The following is a 12,415-nucleotide window of genomic DNA, read 5'->3' on the forward strand; positions in this document are numbered from 1 at the left end:
GCGGGAGGCAAAGCAAAAACCTCTTTCAGTTGGCCACCGGAACCTCGTGTTCCCGCCGGATGTGGTATCGTCCTGGCTTTATTCGTGTAACGCCGTCACGTGGTGGTCTCCTCCACGAAGGACAAGTATAGTGTTTCTTGCTTTTTTGGAAACGGCATCTCAGCTGCCGCCGGGAAGCGGCCGAGGGGGAGGGGGACTAGGGCTTTTCGCCTTTGTTCTCTCTCTGTCTGTCTCTCATTGAGATTACGGGTAGGTAGGCGTTGGGTTGTAGGTTGAGTTGGACGGATCAGGTATGGGTTAGATACACGCACGCGAGAGACACAGGGAGACGGATGGATATGGACACGAGGTGGGTGAGGAGGACGTGCTGAAGAGTTGGTTTGTCTGAGATTCGATTATCCTGCTTCATCTCAAGGTATTTTGGGAAAAGAAAGCCATCATCTCGAGGGGAGGTCTTGGTAGATGCACCGCATTCAAATTCAGAGACAAACTAATTCATTTGTCTGCGCGGCTACATCCTGTATATTTCATAGATTTGGACTTATGCTTCGTTCGAACACGACGGGAGTAGAGACAACAACAGCAGGGACAACAATAACGATGGAGACAACGACGATGGTGACGACGACAGTAAAGCAGAGCATACAACTTCAGGAAAAGTAGTCGCTCTAGCACCAAAAGAATATAGTCTCTTGATTAAAGCCTCATCAACAACAGGCTGAAAAAGCAAGTATGATATGTGCAATGTGACGGAAGGGTCTAGAACTCCACACATGTCAATCCGTCCGGGACGTTGCGTATCAATTGTTGGACACGCGACATTCTGACGGGAAGCTACACCACGGCTCTTCAGAGGTAACACACATCACACACATGTGGTGGCTCAGCCACTTCAACTCAACAGCTCTCGGCGCCAAATAACGGCAGGAGGAAACAGACAAAGAATACATGAGTCTGGACTTCCGTTCTCGGGAGGATGTTGCGGGAAGAGTGAGAGCAAACCCACGCGAGCGAGCGAGCCGCTCTTCGCCTAGGACGGGAAGCTGCAGATGTGTTTTCTCTCGTGTCTGCCGGTCTAACTAGAAACCTTACCTCATGCAGTTGTTGACAGGTCGGGAGGTTTGGCCTGGGAAGTGCGAAGCAGAGCACTGATTGGCTGGAGAGCGAGGATGTGCCGGGAACGCCAGTCTTTGCCGTTGCGGGAAGAGGCGCAGGCGTGGGCCGGGTATCTGCGCTGCTTGCTTTTGTTTCTTTTTCCCTTTTCAAGAAGCAATCACGGATGTTCTTGATTGGCTGGTGCCCTGGGTTTGCAGGACCGGCCTTGGAGATTGTGTGGTGGTTTGCTTGCCGTCTTCCTTCTCGTCACTTTTTTTCTGTGGAGCGGACGAGCGAAGAGTAAGGCTAAAGCTGGCCCAGCCAGGCCAGGCAGGGCAGGCTCCCCCCACGTTGACAAGGACGTTTCTGATAGATGAGATTCGGGAGCAAGCCATTCTTAATTGCGCTGTGATCTGCGGCATTGTGCAGCGGGCTTTTTTTTGCTGCCGCAAACTCTACTTTTTGGGACCACCAGTTTGTGCGAAGGTTTGGCAGAACGTGGCCGGGGACTGTGGAAGAGGACTCCCGAAGTTCACGCGACCAGCCATCAACTTTATGCTCAGTGACGGCTGAAGATGACGGGGCCCGCCTTGGCAGCTTGATACCAAGACCGAAATGGACATGACGGGAGACGCCTGTCTTGTCCTACCGTCATCAAAAGAATTCTCCCCCTCTAACTCTCTCACTCTCCTTGCCTCGGCTTCTGTAATATCACAAATAGAATAGAGAACCACGCCGTCCCAGCCGGCCGGCAAGCGCGAAAGATGCAAGACGCCACGGGCAGCTTTGACGTTTAAGTTTTCCGGCGGACCTCTATGCACGCCACGCCGCGTGGTGAAGGTGCCAGAGGCTCCTGTTTAAGCTGCTTCGGGCGTTAGGGTGGCGCTCCTGTGCCTGACTGGCGCCGCGGAGGAGGGACTGTGCGGCGGCATGAGCGCGCGCGCGGCGGGCGTGCAGGAAAGGCGGGAGAGCGGCCGGTGGAGGTTTCCCACAGGTAAGGTACTTTTTTGGTGTTGGTGATCTGCCATGGCTTTTCCCAAGACTTCGGGTCTCCACATCACAGAGAGCGAGCGAGACAGAGACAGGCAGAGTGGCTTTTCGCTTTTTTTGCCAGTCCTGAAATCCTTACTTGGCTCGATCTGCTGGCAGGCTGGCAGGGGGCCTGGCGCACTAATAAGCTGCGAGGAAGTTTGAAGGGAGGGTGGATGGGGAAAAGGGCGATCGGGGAGTTCTGGTTGAATCAGTGATGTGTTTGCCCGTTGCGATGTGATCGGCGGGGTCCAGAACGTTCTGATGGGATTGATAGACAGTCACTTAAGATCATCCTTTTTTGGTGTATGTACTTTGTCCACAATTACACGTGTGAGATGACTTGCCCGCCTTGTTAGACCGTTTCGCGATTTTGAGGGCAGGCGGGTTGGGAGATTGGGGGATCTGTCTTGTCTACGTTTCGGAGTATCGGGGCTAGCATTTCAGGATCGAGGGGAGACAGAGAGAGAGTTGAGAGATATGACGCCCCTGGGCCGGGCTGCGACGGCGCGGGTGGTCCTGTCACGAAGTTTGGCGCCATCCCCCCTTGGTGCTTTTTGGACAAGGCTGGCTTCGGGGGGTTTTGGGGTGATGTGATGGCGGATGGGTATGGGCTGAGGGAGGGAGCTCTGTCTGTCTGTCTCTCTTCATTCGGAAGGGGAAAAAAGAGACAGGTCAAGGTTGAAATTCAGCGGCATGGTCAGCACGGGCGACGGAGGATAAGCGACTCCTGGGAGGGAGCGATGTGTGAGATGGGTGGGCATCTCGCTTTTTTGGCAGGGAGACCTGACACCGGGGCTTCATCGTGTTTTTTGGGGTCGTGTCGATGTGGATAGGGAGGAGATGTGAAATGTTTTATGTTCTTTGCACGGGTGTTCATTCGATGTTGAGTCGTGACAGTTTTCTGGCCGACGTTGGGTTTGGGCGTTTACGATTCAGTTTGCGAGGTGGTTGCTGCTGCTCCCTTTCCCGCTGTCAAAACGAAGCGTCAATCATGGCCACGGCGCGCGCGCCCCAAGCTTTGTTTCAGTTGAGTTCGTATCTTTTGGAATCGGGGCCGACCCCAGAATTGAGGCGAAGTTCGAGTTGCATCTACAGTTTCCTCGTCTTCTCTGGCGTGAGATGGTCGAGATTGGTCGACTTTGTGTGAATTTGAGACTGCGAGAGGGGTAGGTGCCCTTTCTTAAGCGTCCGAAAAGAGAAAGTGGGATCCGTCGCCCGTGGAGTTCTTGAGCTTGTGTCGTTCTGAGCCTTGACGATGCGACGTGCAAGGAGGGGTCGCGGTCCCTTTTTCGCTCCTTTGGCTTGAACCCCGTGGCAGGATGAGGACGAAGAGGGAAGAATATGGGGATGGAAGGGGGGGGTTTTCTCGCGTAGATGTTATAGGGTTCCCAAACGTTGTAAAGTCTGGGTTCCAGAGGCATTGGAAACTTGGAAAACGGGGCTCGTTTGGTTTAAGTGTTTCCTCTTTTCCCCGAGTTGCCGAAAATCGTCAGTCGGCCCAAGAGTCAAGACGGTAGACCAAGCAAAAAAGAGAGGGTCCGTCCGGTCGGTTTGGGCAGAGGTTGCCGTGTAAGGTTCCCGTGCCTCGTATCGGATGACGGGCGGGCGGTTCGGTTGTCAGGTTGGGACGCACGAACTCTATTCGCCGACTTTGCTGGTGCTTGAGACGTGAGTGTGTGTGTGTGTGTGTGTGTGTCCATGTGGTTACGCTGTGGTGGTTGGTTGCAACGGGCCGTGAGTCGGGGCGACGTGCCATTTGCAGTTCTAAAATCAATATTGGACGGAACATTGATTACGGCAATGCGGCCTCTGGCGAGAGGGAGGGAGGTGTGTCACTACCGAACCGTGACCGTAACCATACCTTACCGTGAATCATTCAATACGTCTGGTCCAATTTGCAATTGGGCAAACCGGCTTACATGCACTGGCCATGCATCATCCTTAGTGAGGGAAATCATATTACACAGGATGACGGCCGGGGAGACAGGGACAAAATTCGACACTGAAATGATGACTGATGGAATTTTTCTTCTTTTTTTGTGCAAGCCAGACTGATGACAGAAATGCTCTCTTCTCTCAAGGGTCAGGTGGCGAAGGTTTGTGTTCGTAAGAGTGAGTGCCGGGAGGTGGAGAGTGCTCAATTCCCGCAACGCAGATGATTGGAGACCCTGGGGAGTCGGCACGCGAGATCATGAAATGGCGCGCCAAATGTCCACCTGGAGAAGCCACGAGCGTACAAACTGGCAGGTCAGCGCGGGTTTTGCAGCGATGAAGCCGGTAGAGGCTGCGGGCAATATGCAGGCTGCAATATGGCTTACTTTCTGGGCATTTGATGGATTCCATGGGTGAGAAGGTTACTTAGTATGCACAGTCCAGCAGACGGAAGGAAAGCGTCCAGGGCCACCGTCCAAGTCCAGGCTTTCCCTCCTCATTGGAGAGGTGGAAGAGGTGGAAGAGGTGGAAGAGGCGGCCAGGGGTGTCGGGGGAATCAAGGGATCCACTCCACACACTGAGGTCTCCTCGCAGGCGCCACCAATCAGGTCGCTTGGCCGCCCCTGCCCTCACGTTTCGCCAACAGGTTCACCCCTGCGCGCCCAATCTCTCGTGCCTGTGTCCCGCAGATTTCGCCCTTTGCACTCGCAGCCTCTGCAGGCCCTCCTTCCCCCTTTCAGCTCTCGCTCCGCCAGCCCGCACCACCCTACGAACGCCGCACCACCCAACACCCACCCACCACCTGCACCCTCCATCCACTCTGGCTCTGGCCTTGGTCCTGTCCTGTCCTGAGTCCCGTCCTGACCAACCTGCCCTGGACTGGACCACCACCACCACCGTCCTGACTGCCATGCACCTGCACCTGCACCTGCACACACACTCCCGTCTCTTCTGCTGAACACTGACCTGAGTCTCGCGGGAAACACACACACACTCTCAGGTCACTCGCTGACTGAGGTCCCACCCCCCGTTCGTCTCTCATTCTCTCGCTTGCTTCGCCCCCCTCCGATCCGTCCACCCATCCATCCACTCCACCCATTTCCCCCCCCCAGGCCCAGCCAGCCCACCGTGCCATCCAACACCCTTCCCAGTCCAGTCCAGCCAGCCCAGCGACGCTTACGCTCTGCCTCTCTTGGTCTGCTCACTTTCGTTTCTTTCATCAACCTTTCGTTCCTCCACCCAACATCTCCAGGTTTTTCTGGCTTCGGTTCTGGTTCCGCTCTCAATCTTCAACCACCTCAGCCGCCGCCCGCCGAGTCCCCAATACGTACGATTTCCGACCGACGACAAAAGGAGATTCACGCCCCCCGGTTCGCAGTCGTCGTCCTCGTTCTCGACTTTCGGCCGACAACCAACAACCGCCGTTGATGTCTTTCACTTCCATCGCCTAGGCGCCCTTTACCACAACCACCTCAAATGTCGAGCTAGTCTCCCAGTCCTCTCGTTATCCAACTACCTACTCTCGCTCATCCAAACGTCTTCCTCTCTCGCTCTCTTCCTCTCAATCGTCGGCCGCTCTATTCCCCGAATACCTCGCAGATCCGCCCGTCCATTCCAGTCTGGACCACGCACCAACCACGAATACGCCAGCCCTCCTGCGCAATCCATTCCTCAACGTGCAATCCGACCACCTACGAGTGTCTCACCCAAGCCGACGTTTATTTCTTTCCATTCGCCCATATATCTGTCACATTTCCCTCCGAAATTCGCCTTTAGTTTTCGGTACCGACTTGCGGTCCCTTCGATTCGTCTGTGTCACCAACCCCGACAAGTGATCGACACATTTACATCCAACGGCCTCGCCTTGCAGATCGGCATCGCTAGACCAGCGTTGTCGACCACCTCTTCCCTCCCATTCACCCATCAGCCAGATCGACAACCATCATGGCTCAATTCGACCCAAACCTTCACCTTCGGTCGCTCGAGGAGCTCCACGCTGGTATGTTATTGAACAGTCCAATGCCATCAGGCCTTGCTAACAGTCCGCCGCAGTCATCCTTCCTAGACAGAACGGCTGCCTCAAGTGCGAGGACAAGGCCCCTTCCTGCCCTACCAACTGCAAAAGCGACGAGTATTGCTCATTCACCATTCCGACATGTAGCCAGTGTGCCCAGGCAATCTGCGTCAAGGACGACAGCAGCACAACGACAAAGTCAAGCAGCGGCCCGAACACAGGCGCCATCGTCGGCGGTGTCATCGGTGGCTTAGCATTCATCGCAATTGCCACCTACCTGGTATGGAGGTTCTTCATCAAGACTAAGCGCCAGTCCATTATCCAAGAATCGTACATCGAGGACGTCCACGAGAAGACCATCAACGAGAAGCTCGAGCCGCCTCGCGCAACCAACCGCGACTCAACACACACCGTCCACTCGATTGCGTCCACAGTACTGACTCGAGCTTCCAACATAATCCAAATCGCCTACATTCCCGGCGTTACGAACCGAGCGACGCCCACTTCTCCGACTCTCCTCGTCCCTCCCGTGCCACCTATCCCGATGCACGCATCGAACTCCGCCGCCAGCAGCCCATCCTTCCACGAGGAGCCTCACTTCTTCGTCCCCGGCGAACTGCGCGACTCTACCTACTCTGGCATCTCCGGCTACTCTGACCGAACCTCCGTTGCGAGGACCTCGTACGCTCCCCGTTCCAGCATCGCTCCCAGTATTGCGTCGACCATCTACGGCAAGAACGCTGTTGTCGTGGCACCCGCTCAGACAGGCATGCGCGCCAAGGCTGCTGTAGTCAGTGTCAAGTCTTTGGGTGTGGGCACGAGCGGCAGCAGCACTCCTCCTGTTCCTAGCGTCGACTACGAAAAGTACAACGGCCGCCCCAGAAGCCGTGACAGCACCTTCAGCGTCGGATCTACCTTCCTGAACAACGCAACCACCGCGACCGCAGCCCCCGTCCAGAGAGTACAGGTTGTCCGCGTCGGAAGCGGCAACGGGCCCAAGCAAGTCAGCGTCGGCTCCAAGGCATCATCATCAGACCTGTCTGTGCCTGGCACTCCTCCACCACCGACCTCCGCCGGTCGCGACTCAACTGCCGTGACAGTTATCGAGGAGGTGGAGAGCCCGACAGGAGCCGAGGGCCCCTTCTCCGACCCCCCTGAGCAACCCAAGTCCGCCCGCAGCAACCACAGCCTCAGTGCAGTCATTGAGGAGGCGACAAGGCGGGCTGCCGCAGGCCCCGACAGACGGTCAGCAAGGACAAGCTCGTACGAGCGGGGTCGCAGTCCCTTTGGCGATGAACACGCCACCAAGGACAACTAAATAACTAAAAAAACTACAAAAGCCATATGAACGGGCGTCGGCCCTGATCACGATTTACTTAACACTATTTCATTTGCCCATATATCAGGGATGACTTCCCACGTTTCTTTCTCGTATCTACCTTTTTTGTAGACGACCCGGTTGGAACAAGCCTACGGGACCAGACCGAGGGACGACTTTGGATGGACAGGACTCTTACGGACAAGGCACTGGCGTCGTGGATATTTTGAAGATTTTACTTGCCAGGGAGGAAATTATTTGAATGATGCGTAGAGGTGTACGTCTGCACATTACGCCTTTACCTATGTGTCTACTGAATAGAGATGAGATACTCCATCCATTACACTTTTTTCTCTACCTGAGCCACTATTGAACATGCAACTGCTTGTGATGATCCATGTGAAATGCCCCTTTGTGGAATGTCTTTGCACGTCATTACTCGTGCGGAACGAGAGGCGCAGGCAGATTAGGGGGCACGTCGTCAGCGTACGGGTAAGTCGGCGCTGCCGCGTGTGCGTGTCACGTGGCCCGGGAGCATCGCAATGGAAGTGCGGGACGATCGGAATGTTTTGCGTGTTTTTGTGTGGTTGTTGTGGGTGCGGGAATGAAGATCTGGGTATCTTTGACATGTCGATTAGTATTTGCAAAAGGCGATGAGAAGCGAGCAAAATGTGATTGAAGGATGAATGTGCAAAGATAGAGGTGCCGGTTGGAACAAGATGGGCCAAGAATTCAAAAATAAGTGTTCCGAAACCGAGAATCGAACTCGGGGCTATGCCTAACCTCTCACTTGGATGAGAGGGCATCATGTTGGCCACTACACCATATCGGATTCATGAAAGTGCGGGCGAAGAAGATGACTATGTAGCTCTGCGAATGGGGCTTGCTGCTGTGCGCGTGCGCTCGGGCGTTGGCCCCTGGGGTTGGGGATTTAGTGCGTGGGGGCCCCTGAGGACCGTGGACTTTGAGATCTCCAGGTATATCAAGGCTGTGTTTCTTGGTCGCTAGGCTTTTGAGGAACTGCAAATGGCATTGGAGTTCGGGAATAGTTTCCCCTACGAGGAAATGTAGGCTTTAAGACTGAATGGCCTTTCGGTCTGCTGGGAAGGATGTGGGAAGAGTGCGGGATGCATTTCTGCCCTGTCCGGGTGCGAGTATGGTGCTGAATAGTTGGGAGGGGAAGACGGCGGGGGACGATGGCGGTTCGGTATGTTTTGAGATGCTATGATGTATGAAATGCAGGTCTGGCTGGGAGCAAGTGGTAGACGAACAATCTTTTTCATTTCCTTGTCGGGACCAGACCAGGACCTCGTATTGTTTTGGCTTCTTTTGGCCTTCTTCTGTGTTGCGCTCGATTTTATATCGTGTTGAGAACTGGCGGCTGAGGGGGTGAGGTTGTATGTTGTGATAGGGTGAGATTGCTGTATAAATGTGTGCTGTTGCTCCCTTTCTTTCAGGGAACCACGGAGCAGGCAATGCGGGACAGATAGAGGGCGGTTTACTTCTACAGTTTGGTGCGAGAGGGATTATGGCGATGATTTACTGCCAAGGTGAACGTGTGACTGACTGTCGCGAGGATCTTGCTTCATGAATACGGGGCAGGATATACGAGGGGTGATGGACGAGAGGGTTTTCAGAGCGTCGGGTGCTGATGGAAAGTTTTGGCCGCATTGTTTTGAGATATGGTGACTGGGATGCCGTCTGCGATGGTGTACGGTTCTTGAAACCAATTGCCCAAAAGAGCAAGTAAATTGCCTGGCTTGAAATTCATTCATCAGCGCGTTAGCCCGTCGTTTTATGTATTCGGGGATTGCTGATCGAGAACTTGTCGGAAGGGGCGCTCGCATGATCTGCTCGTCTATAAATAAGACGTGTGTTTGACGTTTGAGATAGCCGGTCTTCAATTGGCCCGGTCAGCGTCGCGTTCGTATACAGATTGTGAACACCTTTGAACCCCTTTTCAAATGCATCTTCCTATAATGAGAGAGTTGAGTTGAATTTGTTCTAGTCTTCGGGAATCGGCTTTTCGGGGCTCTCGCGTCAGGTGTGTATTCGCGGCGAATGAATAAAGGTTTAGTGAGTGGTGAGCACTAGGGGAAAGAATTGATCAAGACCGGGGTTGATCTCTGAGCAGGGCGAGAGCTGTGTGTGTCTTGATTGTTTCCGCATAGATCCTGTCCTTCGAGGCATACTTTCGATTGCTCTCTGCCGGGGGGGGGGGGGGACAGTAGCCAAGAGAGATGGCATGGTTGTATTGTAGAACTGATAGATGAGAAGATATTGTTGAACTTAAGTGAGAAGGAATGATTGAGACTAGCTTTGGGTGGGAGCAGTGGTCATCAGTCTCGCAGAACAGTCTTGGCTGCTCACTCTGTCGTATGTTTGATACATCGTGGACTCGTGTTGCGGGAGGTCAACTTCGGACAAGTTGCTAATCTGTGTGAGTGAATGACTTGTCGGGATCGCTGGGATAGCCATGACTCTCAGCAGCTCGCTCGCAAGTAACAATGCTAATGATGATAAGTCGTCAAATGTTTGTGAAAGACCATGTTGTATATATGACCAAGACAGTGTCGGTCTTGGTCTCTGGTCGAGACGTATACATGTCTGCAAAAATTGCGAAAATATTTTCAGGAAGCCAGGAAAGCTGTATTCTCAAGAGAAGAAGTCTGGGGATATTCTTCCCATCTGGAACGACTCTTCAAGGAGTGGTTGGATAGATCTTCACACCAGCAACGTCATTGCAGCCTCGGGTCCGTGTAGATGTGAGCTACTCAGACTTTTATACCCTTTTGTCTAGGCATGCCTCCCATGGTGGAGTTCTGAAGAAAATTCGACCCATCAGCTTGGAAACACGTTGCTGACGTAGACGTCTGGGTAGAATCAAAAGGGGCGGATCTTGTGTCGAGCTGATGACTCTGCAGCAATTCAAGATCCGCGTGACTTTGGGCTAAGTCGACTGACTATTCTGAAACTAATAGCCTCGGCACCTTCAAAGTGCTTGTAGTTGATGTCAGGACACAAGTGGCAAATCCCGTTTAAACCACGGTAGGAATACTCGATCAGGAATGAGGGAGCAAGAGGATGAAGAGCGGGACTCTAGAAGAACATGCGACGTTTTGGCATACTAAATGGAGCCATTCGTCAAGGTATGTTGTTGTCACGATTACAGGTTCGACCTTGCAGTTTTGTCAGTGACTACCTCGTAAACGCCTGGCAATTGTTGTCAGAATGTGGAGAAAAAGCGCAGTATCAGTTTTATATCCATGTCTTCGAGACGAGCAGTGAAGTTCCGGGATCGAGTATAAGAGGGAATGGGAAACCGAAGGTCCCGAACGTGAAAGCACCACGCAAGTGGGACAGCTCTATGTCCGTAATTCTACTTCTCTTCAACTGTGATTCCTTGAGATTGGCGTACGTATCAATTTGCGTAACAGGTCCAGTGACAGTTGAAGAGGCGTATGATCGCAAACAACGACAAGAAAGTGTGAGAATACTCAGACGATGGCGATCAATAAGGACGGTGATAATGAAACAAGCATAGGAGGTCAATATGGTGTTAGCGGCGAGCTCTTCTTAACCTCACCAAGGCTGACGTTGTACGTATCGAGAAAATGTCTTCCACCAGAAATCATTCGACTCGGCGTAAGCCGATTAGCTCATACCATGGCTTGAGATATTTGTACTTCACAGGATTCAAGGCACATCCACTTCGAGGTTGGACCTCAATACCGCCTAGCAGAGTATATTAATGGAACATTGCTCATGACTTAGCGTCTTGGAAAGAGGACAAATGAATGTGACGGGTAGTCGACGTCGTCAACACTAAAAATACGATAATATTAGGTCTGTTTAGAGAGGTGAGCGTCTCTTGTAAGTCTCGGACTCAAGACGGCGACTTCTCTTCTTCCTACCTGTGAAGTATTGGACCAGGTATATCAGGGAAACACGGGGGATGCCCGCTAGAGACTTTCGATAGGAAGACGTCCTGACGTGGCAGCATACAAGATGAAGTAGTGCATCGGCTTGTTTCCTCATCCAATAAATAAAGAAGTTGTTGATTTCAGGCCTCCGCATTATGTCCAGTACGTTTCATATGCCGCCACCTTGATGCCTTTTAACTCACGACTCAAGCAGGCTAGGATCGAAGCAGGGACTAGATGGGGTTCGTTAAGCTCGCTGGCTCCCAGGGGCTGTGAGAGAGATGGATCAAATGAAGGTGCTTTGGGATCTATGAGCCATATTTGAGGATGATTTAATGATGAGATTGTTGTCCCGTAAGGCTAAGGTATGTCAAGGTCGTCCGACGCGTCCCAGCGGCTGTTGAGATGGGCAAGCTGCGGACTTTGAGAACCTACCCGCCGGTACTTGATGAGAGACCGAATACGTGGACAGTGAAAGACAACATCGGAACCAGAAGTCTGCAGTTTATACTGCCCCCGCGCGTTCAACCCCGCAATCGACGGGACCGATCGGACCGCTTAGCTGATGTATGCTTGACGAAGGATATCCCGCTCGGTCCGCAAATCAGGCAGGCCTTGAGAGTTGCAGTGCCTCATTTGTATATAGGCTAGAATACCCGAGAGAAGATTGAAATGACGGGCCTTGGAACCGGAATGGCTGATGGTGTGCTACAGAAATTTCGTCTTAAGGAAATGTTTTCGTCTTAAGGGAATGTGTGATCGCATGAGCAACTGACGTGTTGGGGCTGGGGCCGCTCTTCGCCTCCTATCGGAACTGTGGTGGCAAACCCTGATTTTGCCCCTGATTCTTTGTGTCTGCGCATATCTCAAGTTATATTTATATCACATGTGGTTTATGCCAGATGTGTGTTTCCACGTCGTCTCTGAGTCCAGGGTCAAGAGTGACGCGAAGGTGATATGATTGTTGTATATATCAGACGAGCTACACAACAACTAGTTCTCCAGGACAATATAGCTCTTGCTCTATCCTTTCCGCAGAAGACCATCCACCACAAAGGGTTGAGTGCGCCTCGTGAGGTACTCAATAGATTTTAGTGTATG

General features: G+C 52.9%; 1 protein-coding gene across 1 annotated transcript; it reads left to right on the forward strand.

The window, feature by feature from the left end:
• Window positions 1-6,003: 6,003 nt before the first annotated feature.
• On the forward strand, window positions 6,004-7,391 carry OPY2 (the record flags this gene model as incomplete). The annotated part of the gene is made up of 2 exons (XM_032020434.1): window positions 6,004-6,058; window positions 6,112-7,391. The coding sequence occupies 2 exons, from the start codon at window positions 6,004-6,006 to the stop codon at window positions 7,389-7,391; spliced, it is 1,335 nt and encodes a 444-aa protein (XP_031882443.1).
• Window positions 7,392-12,415: the final 5,024 nt, after the last annotated feature.

Source organism: Colletotrichum fructicola (assembly GCF_000319635.2).
Source record: "Colletotrichum fructicola Nara gc5 chromosome Unknown KSG_Nara_v1_contig10, whole genome shotgun sequence".
NCBI classification, from domain to species: domain Eukaryota; kingdom Fungi; phylum Ascomycota; class Sordariomycetes; order Glomerellales; family Glomerellaceae; genus Colletotrichum; species Colletotrichum fructicola.